The following is a 19,856-nucleotide window of genomic DNA, read 5'->3' as shown; positions in this document are numbered from 1 at the left end:
TTCTTGGTGGGGGGTGGAGGGGAAGGCAGCAGGTTGAAGGCAAGTTTCAGTGATTGATGAAGAGACACGTAAACAGCCACTAAGGGCACCTGCACGTATGTCAGACATCTGCTCCAGTGCATGCTAATTAGCAAGTGTAGGAGCAGACTCGATTAATCAAGCATGTGAGACTCATGTTAATCAAGTCTGCTGGAGCGTACTGATTAACATGCTCCAGCAGCTTCCATGTCATGTCTATTCAGCATCCCTGCGCTTCAAAATGGCGGCAGAGGCACTTGAAATAATGGAGTCTGCTGGGACGTGCTGATTAACATGCTCCAGCAGCCTCCATGTCATGTGTATTCAGTGTCCTGTGCTTCGACATGGCAGCTGGGGCACTTGAACTAAAAGCTCTTCGAATGAGTTTTAGTTCAAGCACCCCTGCCGCCATGCTGAAGCACAGGACACTGAATACACATGACTCTTTGGGTGCTTTAATTAGAGTGGCTCTCAGAGCCGCTCTAGTTAAAGCCCCCACCCCAGAGCACATGCATAGATACCCTAAAAGACCCAAGTGATACCATGCAAGCATTTCTGACAGTGGCCAGATTTTCATAATTGCCAAATGCTCACAGCTGCAGTTGAAGCAAATGGGATCAACTGGTAAAAGGGATCAGGCCCTTTTAAAAATTAAGCACCTTAGACTATATGACTGAGCCTCAATACTAAGACTGACATAGGTGGATTGGTCAGCCTACTGCAGAGTAATCTGCTTAAGGAATTAAATGGGCCAACCAAGAAAATAATCTGTAACTTCATGATACTCAGTTTAATTTGTTACCTTACAGCTCAAAACTGAGATCCTGGGTTTGCACAAGGAGTAATATTCTTCAGCTGTGCTGCTTAACTAGATCTAAATCCATGCTATATTGTAAGTAGAGATTCAGGTAGAGATTCATGCTGGTACCAGCCATGATTTTCATTTCTAAGAATTTTACCACTGTTTGTAAGTGAAGCCAGTAAAATATTTAAAATGAGGATTCAATGTTTACTTCTGAATTTGTTTACACTAGTTCAGGATAGTAACAACAATGAAACAACAACTTTGCATAAGAAATTCTGGACCTTTTTAGAAGATTGGTTGAAAAAAACAATGTAGAGCTGTACTTGCATAGGTTAGTCATACAGAAATGACTATCATCATTAATAAGATTTTTTATTATTATTTTTCCACAGGTATTGGAAGGAAAACCTATCTATGTTGACTGCTTTGGCAATCTAGTGCCACTTACAAAGAGTGGGCAACATCATATATTCAGTTTCTATGCCTTCAAAGAAAACAGACTTCCACTGTTTGTAAAGGTAATGGAATAGTTTGGTCATGGACTAAGGTTTTATTCAGGGCTAGCTCTGGGCTGTCAGTATATGAGTTGGACTGGAAAATATCTTCTCCTGTAATAAATACTGTAGTATGTGTTGACGTGGACAACTGCTGGTCTGCTTTATTTATAATTTATTGAACATGGCTGCACAAAATCTAGATAAACATTCCTTGTAAATGTAATAATTTGTGGTTATGTACTGCATGCCATTTTCATCTATCCCATGTTTTTCAATCGTCAAGCCTGTGCATAAGAATGATGATATCTACCTAATGAGCTTTGGCTTATTACAGAACAGCTCCTTTGATTGACCTATTTTGCAAGGACAGTCCTCTGCTTCACAGAAATAATACATTGTAAAATAAATGAGCAAAAAATACAAGTCCACAACAATATCACCATACTCTTATATACTGTTTTGCAGAAATAGATCTCAAAGTGCTTTGCAAAGGAGGTTCATATCATTTGTCAGTTTGTATAAATTGGAGTTATCTCCTTCCTATTCCTGTGTTCCATCTCTAGCTGTTTTGTAGCTCATAAACTTCCAGATCATTATGTGATAATACTGAACTTGACTGTGGTTCACTATATTGCAGAAAACTGAATATTCTGGTATGTTTCTCTGGCATTCATCACAATGTTGTCATCACAACAAAATTAATCACACACACATTTCACAAGATAGCTGTTCTTCAACTCTGGCTCCATCATAGCCCTGCTAAAGGCAATGCAAAATCTCCTTTGACTTCAGTACTAGCAAAAATGAGTCCTTTATGCAACTAATATCTTCCATATGAGAGTGCAACAATTCATACTGAATTCCCATCTCTACTCCAAATCCAGCTTTTGTTTCTATACTGCTTACAAAATCAAGTTTTCAAAACTGGAGTAGAAAACTATGAAAGTTAAAAGCTGCAACCTGATAAATTGCTGCACAAGCAGTGACTTAAACCCCATACCAAAGTGCTACATGTGCAGTCCACTTCCTTCATAGGGTCACAGTGGATGAGTGAGCTGATCATGCTGACAGCTGTGCTAATACTCACCAACATCCATATTAGTGTTAGGGACAGTTGGTGGTACAGATCTACTAGGCTTATTAGGACTTTGAACTGATGTCCTTCTCTGTTTTGGAGAAGAAGGAGTACAAGACAGTGCTTTGTATTTTCATTGAAGAGATTTGATTATGTTTTAAAAAGTTTGGTGACACTAGGAACTGAAAATGCCAGTCCACAGAATAGCAGTTTTGCAGACAGTTACAGAACAGAGTTTCCTACAGTGCTCTTGAAGGGTGTTTCAAAGCTTTCCTATGGTGAAGATCCCTAACATAAGGGCTGGGTAGTTCTGTATGGCCAACAGGGCTGCCAGGGACTACTGGGCAGAGATTTTACATTATTTGTTAAATTAAAAGCTCTACTAATCATTGTGATGTAAAATATATTTAACCAGTCATTTTTCCAAACAGAAGTTACTTGAGGTCATGAACTTTGGGATAGTTCCAAATTCTGAATAGACTAATCATAAACAAGGAACATCCTGTTGCATAATTACAGTATTTGTCCTGTGCCTTTTGCTCTCCCTCTACCCCTTGCTCTTCTGTAAATTTGTTTTCTTTATTGAGAACAGATTCAGCTTTTGTTTATATCACAAACTGTTGACTTTGTGTGGTCATATCCCATCCTAGGCTTTCCAAGACAGGTCTCAAAGCATTTGATGTGACTTGACATCCTGTTTAATCTGACAAAAACGTATGCAGCTCTATTTCAGAGTAATTTTACCACTTGGCCTTGGTGGTAAAACCAACAAGAAGGCATATTTCTTTATTGGCACCTGTTCAACAGGTTACATTTTCTAAGACTGTTTGCAAAATCTAAAAGTACTTTTAAGGTATTTGAAATGCTCTCTGTCTTGTGAGTGATGCAGCATAAAGGTGTCTCCCAAATAGCACAAAGTGTCAGAACTTACAATGTTGTTCAATTTGGGGTTAAGTGCAGAGCTTTCAGAGGTTTGCCTGTAGGTTTCTTCATTCAAGTGCAGTAAATAGGGATCAAAATGATTAGATCTTCTGAAACGTAAGGGGGTTTTTTTTAGTGTGAACTTTGTCAAATGTGTTCCTCACTGATTCTGTACCTATCACAGCGGTTAAGTTATCAAGTGCTGTGTTTTATGCAAATAAAGTAGAACGTACAATAACTTCTAATTATCTATGTGGGACGATAAAAGAGCAAGAATATGGTGTGGTTATATCTGAGGTGTATTTTTATACTACCCCCCCCCCTCTTTAATAGAGAAATCAAAGATGAGTCCCATTATTTTTTCAAAGTTTGGGGACCAAATTCTATTTAATTGAAAAACAGAGTGATTGCAGGCCATCATGGGAGCATAATCACAGTGCAGTTGCAGTCTCTCCCAGCATTCGACAGACAAGTCTCTATTAGTAACTTCAAATGTGTAAATATATCTATGGTTTTCATTATCCTCCTGTCTCATTCTCACTGCCTCATGCATCCACCTACACCTACCTTCACACCCATCAAGCAAGGAGCAGCAACAATAGACCTCCCATGAATTTGTAATTGCATACAGAAGCTAACTTCCCTTTCAGATCTAATCTCCTCCTGCTAAATACTTGTAAAGAGTGTATCTGAAGTGCACTGTAAAACAAAATTGCATTTATGCTTCAATATCTTCATTTTATTAGGTACGAGATACAACTCAAGAACCTTGTGGACGACTATCATTTATGAAGGAGCCAAAATCTACAAGAGGCCTAGTACATCAAGCCATCTGCAACCTAAATATTACATTGCCAGTTTACACAAAGGTACTATAGCAGAGCTTGCTTTTTTTTCTATTTTTTACAAATATTGCCCATGATCAAATCACAGCATGATTCGCAAATAGGCTGGAGGACAAAAGATTTCTAAAGACTTATTCGTCTCTAATGAAGTATAAATAACTCCCACAATATTCAGCATTGTACAAAATAGGACTGGAGGTAACTTCAGGAAATTATTTAGTTCAATGCCCTTTCTCAAGGCCTAATCATTCAAGACAAATGTTTGCCTAACCTGCACAAACAAACTTCCAGTAGTGTTGATTCCGTAGTTTTCCTGAATACTGACATTATCACTCATCTGAAAATACAGTCTGCATCTATGACGTAATATTTGTCTACTAGGGGAGGAGGGTGTTGGTGTTGGATTTTGGTAGATCATATAGCTTTCTACCTGAATTTCCAATGAAATGCAAAGATTAGAGACTTCATGGGCCTAATCCAGTTTGCTCTGGATTAGGCCATGATTAAGAGAAGTCAAGGTGGCTGCTGGCCATTTTCATGGGCAGACTATGGGTCTGACAGCCATCTTTGCAGACAGAGCATGGTCCCCCCCCCCCACATCTTTGATTGGCCAAGCGGACTCAGTGTCCCCACCCCTCACCACTAATTTGTTGTGAATAGGGCTGTCCATCATGTGGCCCTGCCCCTCACTACGAATTGGTGGTGAGGAGTGAGCTGTATGATGGACAGCCCTTGCAGCCAGTCAGCAGTGAGGAGTGGGGGCAGCAGCTATTTTGCTGTTCCAGCAGCACCCCTTCCCATCCTTCCCCCTGGTGGGCTTCATGGGTGGGCACAGTGGTCACAAGGACAGCTGGCTCCCCATAGGGTGTCAGTATTTTCTTTTTGGTGAGTTGTTTTTTTTCAGGGACCCTGCCAAAAGCATGGCATCCACACTTTTTCATGGAGTCCACGCTTTTTCACTGAGCATGCCCAAAATTACAGTTTCCTTGAAAATTATGAAACTGCAATTTTGGTAGTTCCCTACCCATGGTAGATTTATTCCCATTCAGAAATTATGCTAAAATGTATGTAAACTATACCCACCAGTAGGATACAGAACTGAGAATCACTAAATAAGCTGGGCATAGGCAATGCGTTGTGGGGGTAGAGGGGGGCACATGAACCCTCTGAGATCGGCCACTGCCAAAGCCACCACTGGCTTCTGCAGGCGGTCGCTGGTCACACCCGCCTGCCCCTCACTGCCAGTGTAGCCAGTGGCATCTACAGAGAGCCCGTGCTTGCTGCTTGCCACCCACCCCTTCCCCCTGGCAGTCGGCTGTGGGAGGACACCACTGGCAGCAGTTGCGGGTAGTCCCCACTTGTCGCTGCCGATACTGCCAGCGGGAGATGCAGGTCGTCCCCACTCTCCGCTCACCACCGTGGTGCCCTCTCAGTTGCGGGAGGCACCAGTCATTCATGAAGCTGGGTTGCATCCCAGCTCTGTCAGAGACTTCCAATATGATTTGGGGCACTGACTGAACACTGTAAGTCTTAGTGCCTTTCCTTTATGAAGGGGCTTATAATTTATAACCACTTCTTAGGGTTTTAGAAGGATAAGGCAATTAATTAATGGTTAATGAATTATACATACTGTGTTCCTCAGAACTCCACTATAGTTTTATTATTTTATTAAGGTAGGCATAAAAAGCTTTAAAATCAAAGTCCATTAGGATGGCATTTCCATATCTTGAAATAGGCCTGTGCTTAGAGGTGCATTTTACCTTTAATGATTATAAAGAATTAAAAGAGCATACTGTCTCAATAGATTACTATAAGATGCATTGTAACATGCTGTAGAAAGTGCTTTGCAGTAGCTGTTCAGAGGGCTACCTTTCTATATATGCTGCAGCACAACTCATAAAATTTTAGTTTTACAAGGGGAACCGTCTCCATTATTTTAGAGGATTTGTCTGCGCTTTCTTAACATAGAATATAAATAAATGGTCTCTTGAATATGCATACCTCATAAGCCTTATAAAGCTGGATTTAGGACTTTGTGGAAACCTAATACTCTCAAACAACTTTTCTGTGTGTAATTTACTTGACTGTGCAGCCTTTTATATTTAAATAGACCTTCTAGATATTTTTTTCCAGTTTAGACTTTTTAAACTGATTGCAAAAGCATGCTTGCTACATTTATCTGTTGAATGTTATCTGAAGTAACACTTTTCCTATTCTTTTCTTCAAAATATTCTGTACTTTTCCTACCCTGTTTTCCCCCTCTTTGTTGCATGGCATTTTGGGGCTGAAAGGAATCAGAATCAGATCAAGAACAGGAAGAAGAGGTAATTTGCTGTAGTGCTGTCATTATGGATGCATCATTGCTTGTGTATACTAACAAGAGATAACTAATACATGTTTCTTAGAAGACTGAATTGTTTCCCTGTGTATTGGCCTAGTGTTACCAGGATGGATTAACAGTTCCCATTTTAAGGAGCTGAATGTCATTCGGGGTTGCTTGCAGGTTGGACACACATAGCGATTTACTTTATCTGAAGGAGATTTCGGAGTATGTTAAAATACTTTTGTTCAAAAATAGATCTACAGAATACTTTTTCACTGAAAAGCTACCTGCAAGTTTTTGCAAGCATGTGAAAGACTGTGGGCAGATAATTCCACTTAGCACAAATGAGAGGAGTTATCATCATGGTGCTAGTTATACTTTCCTGATTCTGAGGAGGTCCTGGCCCTGGAAAAATTGAGATGCCCTCACTGAGATGCCACTGGTGGAGTGGTAGAGCTCTACTCTCTTCTTCCATCCCCTGATACAGCCCAGACATACTTCCCATGTAAGCATGCAGGCAGAAACATATAGCACAGTTACATCCAGCAGGGAGTTCCCCTGAATCTGGTCCACTGCACTGTCTCAGTGGAACAATGGAGCTGCAACCCAGTCAAGAATCTGGACTTTATGCAGTAGAAATCCATGGTGATGGTTATGGATTTCCGAGTTGAGTACTAGAACCCAGTGTTAACCCAAAGAAAATATTTAGGTAGTTAAACATTTAAGAAATGCAGCTTACACCTTAATAGAGGAATAGGGCCAATGCTCCTAACACTCGCACGTCTGCACATGCATTAATGTGCTTTAGGTAATGTACTTTAAATCTAGTGTCCCCATTGGCTCCGAGATCTTGAATTCTCGCCTCTCTTCTCTTAAATGAAATCTTTAGTTCACTAAAAACTTCTTAGCTATTTTTATATTTTCAAGTGGTTGTATTAATTTATTTTGTGAATAAAATTTACTTGTATTATTATGCTGACATACAGAATCACTTGTGAGCTCTTGGAATATTAATTACCCAAAAAATAGATCCATCTTAAGGAGTCTGTTTTTCTCTCAATGCATCAGTGGGATTTCCAGTAGCAATATGGAAATTGCTGTTGAAGTTCTAATGGATCCTTACATTAAATGACACTTGCTTGCATCAGATTCACCAATAGTAAAATGGCCTAACAGAGATCATGAGCCGTGCATTGCCATGTCACAATTTGTTACAATTTATTTCTATCCTAATCACTTCCTTGAAAAGCAAGTAGTAGGGTCATATCACATTTTGATTCAGTATATTGCACTCTATTTGATTCAATTACTGCAGTTATTGACTTAAGGACCCTCTCCTTAGCAGACATGGGCATTCTTGACACTTACTGAAGATGTTCTGTGTGCCACAGTGTCATAAGCGATACTGTTTCAACAATGCCTTCGGTTCCCTGCCTTCATAGAGTTAGCTCACAGAGCTCTATTTCAGACTGGTGTCTCCACAGGTTTGGACCCAGTAATTCCATTTACATATGTTGATCTTATTTCTGTACACAAATAATTGCTCTGGCAGAATTGCCCTGGCAAAATTGTACAGGCAGATCTCTGGGATACCTTTGTCTATATACCTCCTTCAGTTCCTAGGAGCCTGAGTGATAATAGCAACTGAAACTTTTTCTTCATATCTGAGGTCAAGCATGCTTATTAGTACATGCAAATGTCTCCCTTAATGTTCTTACAAGGATCTTCAATTTTAAATGAGACTAAAACTACCTCATCTACTAAATGCATACCTAATACACCCTGCAAGTCAGGCAGCACAATGTTCCCCTTCATGGTAAGCAGGACTTCCCATTGGTAGAAATATATATTAGAGCCATGTCACACAAGACACTTAAACACATGTTAAATGCACTTAAAATGCCAATATCTATGTGTTCAGGCAGGATAACAGGTGCTCAGCATTTTCCTGTTGTACCGTATCACAGCAAAATTATGCCTTTTTACACTCTATTAAGTAACACGTGTTGAGTTAATGTGGGACTGTTCCACAGAGATAATATGATCAATTGTGGTCCTGGGGCTGGGACGCACAGTCCACCGATTGTGGGTCCCAGCCCTAGGATCACATGGGACTCTCAAATCAACTCCAGTGCAGTACCTGAGCTGAGACCAACAGTTCAGCAGATTTTCAGTCCCAGCCCTGGAACTGCACCACAGTTTCCAACTGGCTCCAGTGCATTCCCAGGGCCGAGACTGAAAATCAACTGATTGTAGGTCCCAACCCCGCACTGCACTGGAGTCTTGAACTGGTTTAGTGTGGTGCTGGGGCTGGCAGCACAGATCAACTGGTTGTGAGTCCCAGCTCCAGCAGCACATGAAGCCAGTTCAAGACTACAGTGTGGTTTGGGTGCTTGGACTGACATCAGCTGATTGGCATTTCTCAGCCACCACACTGCCCAGGAGCCAGTTCAGAGGCTGAATCTGACAATCCTTGATCATAGCAAGCATTATGGTGTGACTGCTCAGAACACATTCTAACTTTTAATACATCAGCCTAATGCTTATTATGACCTGAGATAAAATATATGTTAAGTGTCCTGTGTGACAAGTCCCTTAATAATATTAAGTATTACCTGTTTGTCCCTTGTGCTGACAAGTTTCTACTCCCTATGATCTATTTGGGAGTTCCCGCTTCACCTTAGTGCAGGAATAATTTCATAGTAGTGCAACTTCACTCTCACTAATCTACAATCAGAATCCTCTTTGCTGTCATCCCCATTCATCATATAGGAATGCAGTACTTAGCACCTATGCTGTACAGCGTGAAGCCCAAATTATAACTGTAACAAAGTAGCTGCCATTAGATAACTGATATGCTCTGTCAATACATTAAATAACTAAAATCATTCTCATTGCCAGTTTATAAACATGCACAATTCCATTTAAATCACTGGAACTGTATTTGTTTATAATAATGGTTATCTTCACTCATCCTGTGACTTTCCTACCATCTTAATATACATAGCAATGATGATATTGTAACTTTTTAACTTTTTTTTGCTCTCTTTCAGGCTGATGTGACATCAGAAAAAAGTAAGATTTTGTAAAAAATTATTATAATATCTCATTTTGTATGGAAGCTGGCTAAAAATAAAGATAAGCATGAGAGAGATCCTAAAATCTAACTGCCATTATTAATAGCAACTATAGTTTTAAAAATGTAATAAAAAGCAATGTAATTGAAATGCAGCTATTTAGTTATTAATATTATTTAACTTAATTAATAAGCAGTAAATTCTAAAACAATTCATTTAAGCATTCACTTTCCTTCAACATCCCTAGTGACCCTGCTATTGCTATTATGCTTGTATAAGGTACCCATCCCTCCATTTTGTTTTTGTCCACATGTTGACATAATATTGTCACCTCATTTTTACCAGAGAAATGACAGTATCACTTTTTTAATGAAAGCATCTCTAAAATTCCAGATACATTTCATTAAGTTCATTAAATGAAACTCAGGCATGTGTAAAAGTGATACTGTTCAAACTATTCAGACCCCCATTACTGTGGTGAAATATGACTGGACGTATGGCTTTGCTTACATACCCTCTTTTTATCATGGGATCTGACTTCTATTAAGTGGAATTTTAGGGGTTAATGATTGGTCTAATGAAGATGCAAACCAAAACAGTCTTTTCAATCTGAAAAAGTATCTTTGAGAGCTTTCATATGAAACTTCAGATGTGATTGTTTTACTACAGGCACTCAAAAAACAATTACTTTTGATGGTTGGGTTTTCAGCCATCTTTAAAAGTGACTACAACTAAGTGCAGAAGACAGAGCTATTTTTCTCACTGTATTTTGAAGTTTTATTATTTCTCCATTGCCGTATTACAAATAAATTCCATAATGTATAATACCCAGTGTTCAACAAGTTCCTTCCTGGTCCAAGAATTTTACAGGATTAATGTTGGTTATTTCATTATGTCTAATAGATCTCTTGTCTTTTGAGCTTCATAATGAAGTTTCCAACACTGCCATTTGATCATAGACCCCGTTGTAGGTAGTTTCACTTAAGTTAAGGAGATTTCACATAAACTAGAATCTAGACGTATGCAGGATTACAGCCATGGACTGTGGACTGCTGCGTCCATGTGACAAGGCTATAATTCCAATGAAATCCCTCAGGAGCATGCAAACCCAAGCTAGCATATCTTGCTGGGGGTCCTTGTTAGGTGCATCTTAATGTTTTGGATTTTAGAAGTTTTTGGACTCTTAACCACCCAATCTCTTTGGAAAATGTATTTGTTCTAATGAATAACATCAGCATCAACTACAAAAAAGAAGAAGGTTGATATATCACTGAGGTTGTGGGTGTGTATGTGTGTGTGTATGTGTATATATGTGTGTGTGTATGTGTATATATATTTGTATGTATATGTGTATATATGTGTGTGTATATATATGTGTGTGTGTGTGTGTGTGTATAGACACACACTCCCACAAAATAAATAAATATATACATACATCCCCCCCACAACCTCAGTGATATATCAACCCTCTTCTCTTTTGTAATTGAAGCTAATGTTATTCATTAGAACAAGTAAGCTTTCCAAAGAGATTGGGTTAGTCCAACAATTTCTAACATTCCAAAACATTCAGATGCAGCTAATGAGGACCCCAAACCAGAAGCAGCAGGATATGCTAGCTTGGGTCTCCATGCTCCTGTGGAATTTCATTGGAATCACAGCCTTGTAACATGGACGCAGCAGTCCACAGTAGCAAATAACATTACATGGCTGGAATTGAACATCAAAATTATTTTGACTGGACAATGTGTAAAGTATCTTACAGATGACACCAAGCTGGGGGAGCAGTATATACACTGCAGAGTAGAGCTAGCATTCAGGGTGACCTAGACAAATTGGAAGATTGGGCCAAAAGAAATCCTATGAGGTTCAGCAAGGACAAGTGCAAAGTCCTGCGCTTAGGACAGAACATTCCCATGTACTAGTCACCTGCTGGGGACTGACTGGTTGGGCAGTAGCTCTGCAGAAAAGGATGCGGGGGTTACAGTGGAAAATAGGCTGAATATGAGCCAGCAGTGTGCTCAAGAAGGCTAACAGCATATTGGGCTGCATTGGTAGGTGTGTTGCCAGTAGGTCAACAGTCGGTCAGTATTCTCTTCTATTTAGCGCTGGTGAGGCAAAATCCGGAGTACCGTGTTCAGTATTGTGCCCCCCACTACAGAAATGATGTGGAAAAATTGGACAGTCCAGCATAGGGTGACAAAAATGATGAGGGTGCTGGAGGACATGGCTTATGAGGAAAGACTGAGGGAACTGGGCTTATTTAGTTTAGAGAAGAGGAGACAGAGAGAAGACTTAATAGCAGCTTTCAATTACCTGGAGGGGGGAGGTTCGAAAGAAGATGGAGCTACACTGTTCTCAGTGGTGGCAGATGACAGAACAAGGAGCAATGGTCTCAAGCTGCAGCAAGGGAAGTTTAGGTTGGATATTAGGAAGAATTTTCTCATTAAGAGGGTAGTAAAACACTGAAACAGGTTAACCAGAGTGGTGGTGGAAGCTCCATTCCTGGAGGTTTTCAAAACCCAGCTAGACAAAGCTTTGACTGGAATGATCTAGTTGGGAATGATCCTGCTTTGAGCAGGAGGTTGGACTAGATGATCTTCTGAGGTCCCTTCCAACCCTAACGTTCTATGATTCTATGATTTGAGAAGTGCAGTGTCTTCCAAGTGATTCTGGAGATGTTGCTTATTTTGCATCAACCATATGTTGCTCTGTTGCCCTTCTTCTTTGCTTTAGTAAGCATCTGGCAGTACTATAAAACAGCACAGAGATGAACTCATAGTCTAGGAAATGTGGCCATCCAGTTTTACTGTACGTAGTTTCCCAATGGAGGAATATTAAGACTTCATGAAACACAAGGAAGTACTATAGCAAAGTGAGTGTTTTTGTGAGGAAGTACAAATACTTCTTATTGCCCAACAGCCTTAAGATAGTAGTACTCCTTCAAGCAATACATAGTGATGCAGAAAAAACATTACACTTAGTAGAACATGATTCTTTTTTAAAAGAAGAATTTCATCACAAAGTGAGTGTGGTGTTTTGTACATAACCAACATTAAACCTGTAACAGTTTATTGAGTTGAAGGCAAATGTCCTAATAGTCCCTCCTTGAACTGGGTCTTGTCCTGATATATCCCCTCATGAAGTTATACCCTATCATGTGCTGCCTACATCCAATACTTTGTATATTGCTTGTAGAGAGCAGAGACTATTTCACCACAGTATGTTTTGTATTATTTCATGTAGTCTTTTGCTTTATAACCATTTTCCAGCTAGTGCTTTTAAGTGAGGTTACATATCCAGCAGTGTTTGCAGCACCTTTGCTTTGCATGGAAATAACTTGGCTTACATAAATTGTGTGTTTGTGTCCAGTGTGAATGTCTCTGATTTTTGGTTGCCATACATTACATTTTTTTTTAAATTTGAAATCATTTTTGGTTGACTCGGTTTCTTTTCTATTTTCCTTCATTTCTCTCTCTTTTTTTCCTTTTCTTTTTCTCCTCCCTCAATCAATTCATTATTTGTCAATGAGGATGTTCCAAGGAAAGGACCATGCCTCTTAAAAAACATGTTTGTTTCATTGTTTAGGTGTGAAATCCCCTTAGATGAAATGCCGGTTTGCAGCTGACTCAGATCTCTATATATTTTATCACATTTTAGATCATTGCAGAATTAAATACACACAAATACAGAACTTTGGATCATTAAGAAACAAAATGTATACTCTTACCCAAATGTTGTTCTGACAGTTTGCTACCACTGGCTTTCACTTAGAGGAAATCGACTTTCAACCAATTCTAATGCTTTTTTCCTCACCTTTTTCCTGTTTTTTTTTTATTTAAACATTGATCTGTAACATCTGAACAATCTTGAGATGCCTGGTTTTGTGTAATTTCACTGTGTTACCCCTTTGCTTTTTTTATTTTTTCGTTGTTGTTATTCTAAGTTTTTTCAATGGTGTCCTGATTTTGTTTGTTATAGCTTTGATGTTGTTCGTGTGGGTGTGCTATAGTGAGAAAAATAAGCAAGTTATTTCCTGCCCATTTTTCTTTTCAGTTTTTTTCCTGTTAGCTTTGCTTTGCTCTTGTACCCTCAGATCTTGTGGATCCACCATTCCCAGCCCATTTTGTTGACCTTCCTCCACTGCAACCAAAGACTGTCATTTCCAAACCTGATTACATTTTTCAATCTCTATTTTCAATTTCCATTTTACTTTCAATGTTTTTTCATTCACATCAAAGATGATGACGAGACAGAATCTACAGAAACGTCTATCCTGAAAAGTCATCTGGTTAATGAAGTCCCCGTACTAGCCAGTCCAGACTTGTTGTCTGAAGTTTCTGAGATGAAACAAGATTTGATCAAAATGACTGCCATCTTGACAACTGACCCTTCTGATAAGTCAGGTTCCATTAAGGTGAAAGATCTTGGGAAAACCACTGAAGAAGAGCCAGGAGAGCCTTTTGAAATTGTTGAAAGAGTGAAAGAGGACTTAGAAAAAGTAAATGAAATTCTGAGAGGGGGAACCTATGGAAGAGAAGAACACATCCCACAGAAGTCCCCTCTTGAAAGCGAGGTAGTGGAGGAGGAATGGGTTATTGTCAGCAATGAAGAAATTGAAGAGGCCAGACGAAATGCTCCTTTAGAAGTCACCGAGCCTGTCTGTATAGAGGTCAGAATTGACAAAGGGACAAAGAAGGAAGAAAAGAAAGACATGACAGGCATGGTAGACTATCTTACTGATGACTTAAAAACATTTGTGTCTCTTCATGAGGTGGAACCACAGACATTACAAGAAGATTTAACAGAAGAGAGGTTTGAAGCTGTAGTTTTAAGCAGGGGATCTGAAAAGGAAGAACAGGACTATCCAACAGCTGAAACTCAAGGTGCACAGGAGCAACATAAACCAGCCTTGGAAATTAAAAAACCAGTTAGGAGGAAATTAAAAGAAAAACAAAAGCAAAAGGAAGGAGATGCACAAAGCACTGAAGAACAATCTGAACTAACAAAATTCAGTTCAGAGGAGTCATTAAATGAGGAGCCAGGTTTAATGCCTGCAGCTGTTCCTGAGGTTAGTGCAGTGTCCCCAGTAATAGAAGAGACTCCTATTGGCTCAATAAAAGACAAAGTAAAAGCTCTTCAGAAGCGGGTGGAAGATGAACAGAAGATACGTTCAAAACTGCCCGTCAGAATTCAAACAAAAGGGAGCACTACGGCTGAGCGGCCTACTAAAAGACCAGTGCAAGCTAAAAAAACGGTGCATAAAGCACAACCACCTGCTTCCCCCTCTGCTAAAACAGAAAGACTTGAAGAGACTATGTCAGTCCGTGAGCTTATGAAAGCCTTCCAGTCAGGGCAAGATCCATCCAAGAATATATCTGGGCTGTTTGAGCACAAGTCTCTCAAAGAAAAGCAGCGTCCCCCTGGCAAAGAACCAACTCAGCGAGAAGCAGTTGGTTTAAAAAGTAAAATAGCACAGGTCCATAAAACAGACAAGTCAGATCGCCAGCCAGCCAAAAAAAGCCAGGCGTCTGCAGGCCTGAAAGATTCACAGTCCAAAAGAGAGGCTCAGGCCTCTCTGCGTGATGTTAAAAAGGGAGAACAAATCAAAGAACAGAGCTGTAAAACAGCTGAGCCTCTCTCTCCAGTATTTGTTGAAGAAGAAAGTGTCAAAGATGCAAAACTTGTGGAGGAAAAGGCTACTGATGAGCAAGGGGACACTGACTTCCAGATCAGCCCTGACCGAAAAACGTCAACGGATTTTTCTGATGTCATTAAAGAGGAGCTCGAGGATAATGACAAATATCAACAGTTTCGACACCTCTCGGTCACTGAGGAGGGAGAGCTTCACTTAGAACAAGTCCTAACCAGTCCTTTTAGCATTGCTTTCCCATCAGAGCATGTGAAAGACGGGTTCCTACCTGCTCTCTCTTTACAAAGTGCTGCTTTCGATGGCAGCTCAGAAAGCCTCAAGCATGAAGGTGTAGCAGATTCTCCCGGTAGCCTGCTTGAGGGAACCCCTCAGATCAGCTCCGAGGAAAGTTATAAGCATGAGGGGCTAGCAGAGACTCCAGAAACAAGCCCAGAAAGTCTCTCTTTCTCACCAAAGAAAACCGATGAGCCAATAGGAGAAACTAGGGAAACCACTGCAGCCCACAAAACAGCGGAAGTACGCTCCCCAAAGGAACTCTCCCCAGCTGAAGATGACAAAGGTATTGCTGAAAAACAGCTGGCTGCTGTGACTGAGGCTATTACGTCTCTTTCTGATCAGCCATCAGAGAAACTGGTACCTACAGCCTCTGAGAAAGAGGCAGGCAAGTCTGGAGATAGTAGCTCCGCTTCCTTTATGAAAGATGTTAAAAGCGATCAAGAAGCAGAAACCACTGAACACACACATTTGACTCAATCTTTGGAGGGGCATGATACCACCGCAGAAAAAGAGGAAGATGCAACCTCTGAACACCGTGTTGTTGTTAGGAGTCCCCAGAATTTGGAACTGTCACTTCCTAGCCGTGACAGTGAAAGCTTTAGCCCAGTTGCAGATGAGTCCTTGGCCATAAGTCATAAAGACTCACTAGAAGCAAGCCCTGTGCTGGAAGATAATTCATCACACAAAACTCCTGATTCCCTGGAGCCCAGTCCTATGAAAGAATCCCCCTGCCGCGATTCTCTTGAAAGCAGTCCTGTAGAGCCAAGGGAGAAGGCTAGGATTCTTACAGGACAGGCTCCCGTTCAGCCTGTCCTTGGTAAAGGAGAGACCTGCCCGGAGCTGGCATTGATACGTTCCAGAATTCTCCGCGAGCCTGAAGGAAGCACTGAGGACGACAGTTTAGAGCAAACATCCCTCATGGAGAGCTCAGGGAAAAGTCCTCTTTCTCCAGAAACCCCCAGCTCTGAAGAAATTAGCTATGAAATCACACCAAAAACAGCAGACTCCCAGGCACAGTCCAGTATCTCCAAGCCAGTCATAATCCCTGAAGTCAGTGAAGAACCCGAGGATGATCCAGAAAGTGAACCAAAGAAACGGTTCACACCAGAAGAGGAGATGTTTAAAATGGTGACCAAAATCAAAATGTTTGATGAACTAGAACAAGAAGCAAAACAGAAAAGAGATTACAAAAAAGATTCCAAGCAGGATGAATATTCTCCGGTCCCTGACTCAGATGCTGCATGTGAAGCTGAAGTACTAGAGCCGACAGCTGTGGAAGGAAAGGGTATACCTGCAGTGTTGACTTCTTCATTGGAAACTAGGAAGAGTTCTTCGTCTTCAGAAAGTGAACCAGAATTGACTCAGTTGAAAAAAGAAGCTGACTCAGGCCTCTTCCTGGAGCCTACGATTCGAATGCAACCTCCTTCACCACTTCCATCCAGTATAGATTCCAGTTCTAGCCCTGAAGAAGCCGGATTTCAACCCATTGATCCAAAACAACATGCTTTTAGGATCGGGGAGGATAAAGAAGAATTGGATAAGACAACCGAGGAAAACAGCTGCAAGGTGACCACAGAAAAATCAAATGTTTTGCACCCTGATGCTGATATCATAGCAGAAACTGCTGAGTCAGTGGGTTATAGTACAGAAGAAAGTGAGACAATTAGTCCTAATGGTCCAGTCACGCAACTTGATGATGCCCTTTATCATGCTATAACTGATGAGACTAAAAAAGAAGTTCAGGTCCCTCAGCCTTCACAGCAGGATGATACAACTGAAAAAGGTAAAGACCTTACTGCTACAGGGGCTGTGTCTGAGAAGTCAGGTGATGACCCTTGTGGACATACTACTTCTCAGTACTCTATATCACAAGACAGTGAATTGACTGCAGATGATTCCCCTACACACACCGCTTTGGAAAGGGATTTGGGAAAAGCAGGAAAAGACTGTGAGGCATTCCAACAGGATTTTTATAGCAAGGAGCTCCCAACTGAATATTCATCCCTTACCAATGAAAAAAATGAATTTGAAGGTTGTACAGCAGACGCTCATGAAGACGGTGCTCCCCATATAACAAGTCCTTATGAGAATGTTTCTTCTGAACATTTTTTCACTAGCTCTGAAAGAGATGCTCATTCTACTGAAGCAGAAAAATCAGTGGTTGAGAAAGTATTATCTGGAAGTTCCCTTAGTGGACATGCCCCTGGATGTGAAGATCAGTCTTCAGAAGAGGTATATATGGAAATAGAGTCAAAGAACATGGATATTTGTCAGAAAATGCCTTCAGGGACTTCAGCATCAGACCCCACAACATTAGATCCATCTGCTCTTCAGAATATAAGGGATGAAGCTGAGAAGCTAATCAGCCAAGTGGTCATCACTAAGACCGATGTAGATTGTGACAAGTGGAGTGAAATACGTGAAGATGATGAAGCCTTTGAGGCCCGGGTGAAAGAGGAGGAACAAAAAATATTTGGTTTGATGGTGGACAGGCAGTCACAGGGCACAACACCTGATACTACTCCAGCCAGAACACCCACAGAAGAGGGCACACCAACTAGTGAACAAAACCCTTTTCTCTTCCAGGAAGGAAAGTTGTTCGAAATGACTCGAAGTGGAGCCATTGACATGACCAAAAGGAACTATGCGGATGAAAGCTTTCACTTCTTCCAAGTGGGGCAGCAGCTTCAAGATGAAGTTTCTTTATCTGAAGAAATGAAACAAGCTGCTCAGGTGGAACCTCCTAAGGTTGAACGAGCCCCAGATTCATTTCCACCTTCGGCATCAGATGAAAATGACCCAAGAGAAGAAAATGCATTTACAGCAGAGTCCCCAGTATCAGAGCCTAGTGACAAATCAGAGGAGATGATCAGCACAGGCACCACAAAAACAGACCTTAAATCCAGAATTCCAATTAAAATGGGTATTTCAGCTTCTTCAAAGTCACCAAAGAAAGAGACTGCTGCCTCTGAATCTTCTGAAGATGAATGCATGTCCAGAATGGAAACAGATCAGATTGACAGCAGTCAGGTGCCTTGCCCTATCTCTCCTGAGCAGTCTGTGGTAGATGTGCAGCTGGAGTTTTCAACAGTCACTAGGTCTATTTATTCTGAACAGGATGATGAGTCCCCAGACTCTTCACCAGAAGAACAGAGATCTGTGATTGAAATCCCTACTGCTGTTATGGAGACAGTGCCTTCTGAAAGCAAATCCAAAATTCCTGTACGGGCCACAGCTGCTGCATCACAGCCATTTCAACAACCAGAACAAGAGAGCCCTCATTCTGATGGTTTTATAGACAGCCTGCAGCTTGAAACAAAGGATGATCAGAGCAAGCCAAAGTCTAAAATTCCCATCAAAGCAACTTTCCAAAGAGCCGAGCAACAATATGCATACACTGAAACATCTGTCTACAAGCCAGAGTCACCCAAAGCTCCTGAGATGACAGACTACCAACCTATGAAACAAGACAGTCGAAGCAAATCTGAATCCGATGCGAGTGTTCCCATGGACCCAAAGATTAAGCGCTCGATAAAAGCTAGGAGTTATGCTGAGGCAGACGCAGAGAGCAGAGAGAGGGAGAGGGAGATGAAGCTTGAATTAGAAATAGATGAGGCGACAACAGGAAGAACAAAGGTATTTTCATCAAGGTTGCCAGTTAAAAGCAGGAGTACTACAGGAGCTTCCCGTAGTGCTGTTAGTCCCACAAGTGAAAATAAGGAACAGTTTTTTGACCTTTACAAAAACTCCATAGAATTCTTTGAAGAGATTAGCGATGAAGCTTCCAAGTTAGTGGAAAGACTTACACAGTCAGAAAGAGAACAAGAATTAGTTTCAGATGACGAAAGCAGTAGTGCCCTAGAAGTCTCAGTTATTGAAAATGTGCCATCTATTGAGACCCAGCAGTCAGTTCCTGAAGACATCTTTGACACCAGGCCCATTTGGGATGAGTCCATTGAGACTCAGATTGAGCGTATTCCTGATGAAAATGTCCATGACCATGCTCAAGGTATTTGCCAAACACTGGGATTCCCTGTGCTACGCATGTCATGAATTTAATATTTTTTTTAAAAAATTGGGGTGTGTGTGTATGTGTGTGTGTGATCTGTGCATCATTTTCTTTAAGCTTTTTGTGATTGATTGTAAATGCGTTTGTAAAAGCTATGTTTGTTTTTTTGTGTTGTCTCTTTTTCTTGTCTGTGAAACAATCTCAAGATTGCACATTGCGAATGCTTATGGAAAGTATTAATATAATAAATAGAAAAGACTTTATCAGTTACTATTTTGCTTTTAGCAAAACAGATGCTTCAGGCCATAAAAATTTTGGCTTTTGGTTTTCCTTAATCCTATCTTAATCTGGTATTGCTAA

At 40.6% G+C, this 19,856-nt stretch overlaps 1 protein-coding gene across 11 annotated transcripts in view; it reads left to right on the top strand.

Annotated features, from left to right (window-relative positions):
• Positions 1 to 19,856, top strand: part of ANK2 (ankyrin 2) — a 550,591-nt gene that overhangs the window by 500,654 nt on the left and 30,081 nt on the right. For 10 of the 11 annotated variants that reach the window (XM_019534075.1, XM_019534077.1, XM_019534078.1 and 7 more), the window contains 5 exons: positions 1,216 to 1,341; positions 4,063 to 4,185; positions 6,453 to 6,485; positions 9,538 to 9,559; positions 13,800 to 19,496. In XM_019534075.1, coding sequence (XP_019389620.1) covers positions 1,216 to 1,341; positions 4,063 to 4,185; positions 6,453 to 6,485; positions 9,538 to 9,559; positions 13,800 to 19,496 — 6,001 coding nt within the window. The remainder of the gene's footprint in view (positions 1 to 1,215; positions 1,342 to 4,062; positions 4,186 to 6,452; positions 6,486 to 9,537; positions 9,560 to 13,799; positions 19,497 to 19,856) is intronic. The other variant, XM_019534080.1, reaches the window with a different exon arrangement.

Source organism: Crocodylus porosus, unplaced genomic scaffold, assembly GCF_001723895.1.
Source record: "Crocodylus porosus isolate Cpor-Errol unplaced genomic scaffold, CroPor_comp1, whole genome shotgun sequence".
Taxonomy (NCBI): Eukaryota; Metazoa; Chordata; order Crocodylia; family Crocodylidae; genus Crocodylus; species Crocodylus porosus.
This window is presented reverse-complemented; position numbering and strand designations above follow the sequence as displayed.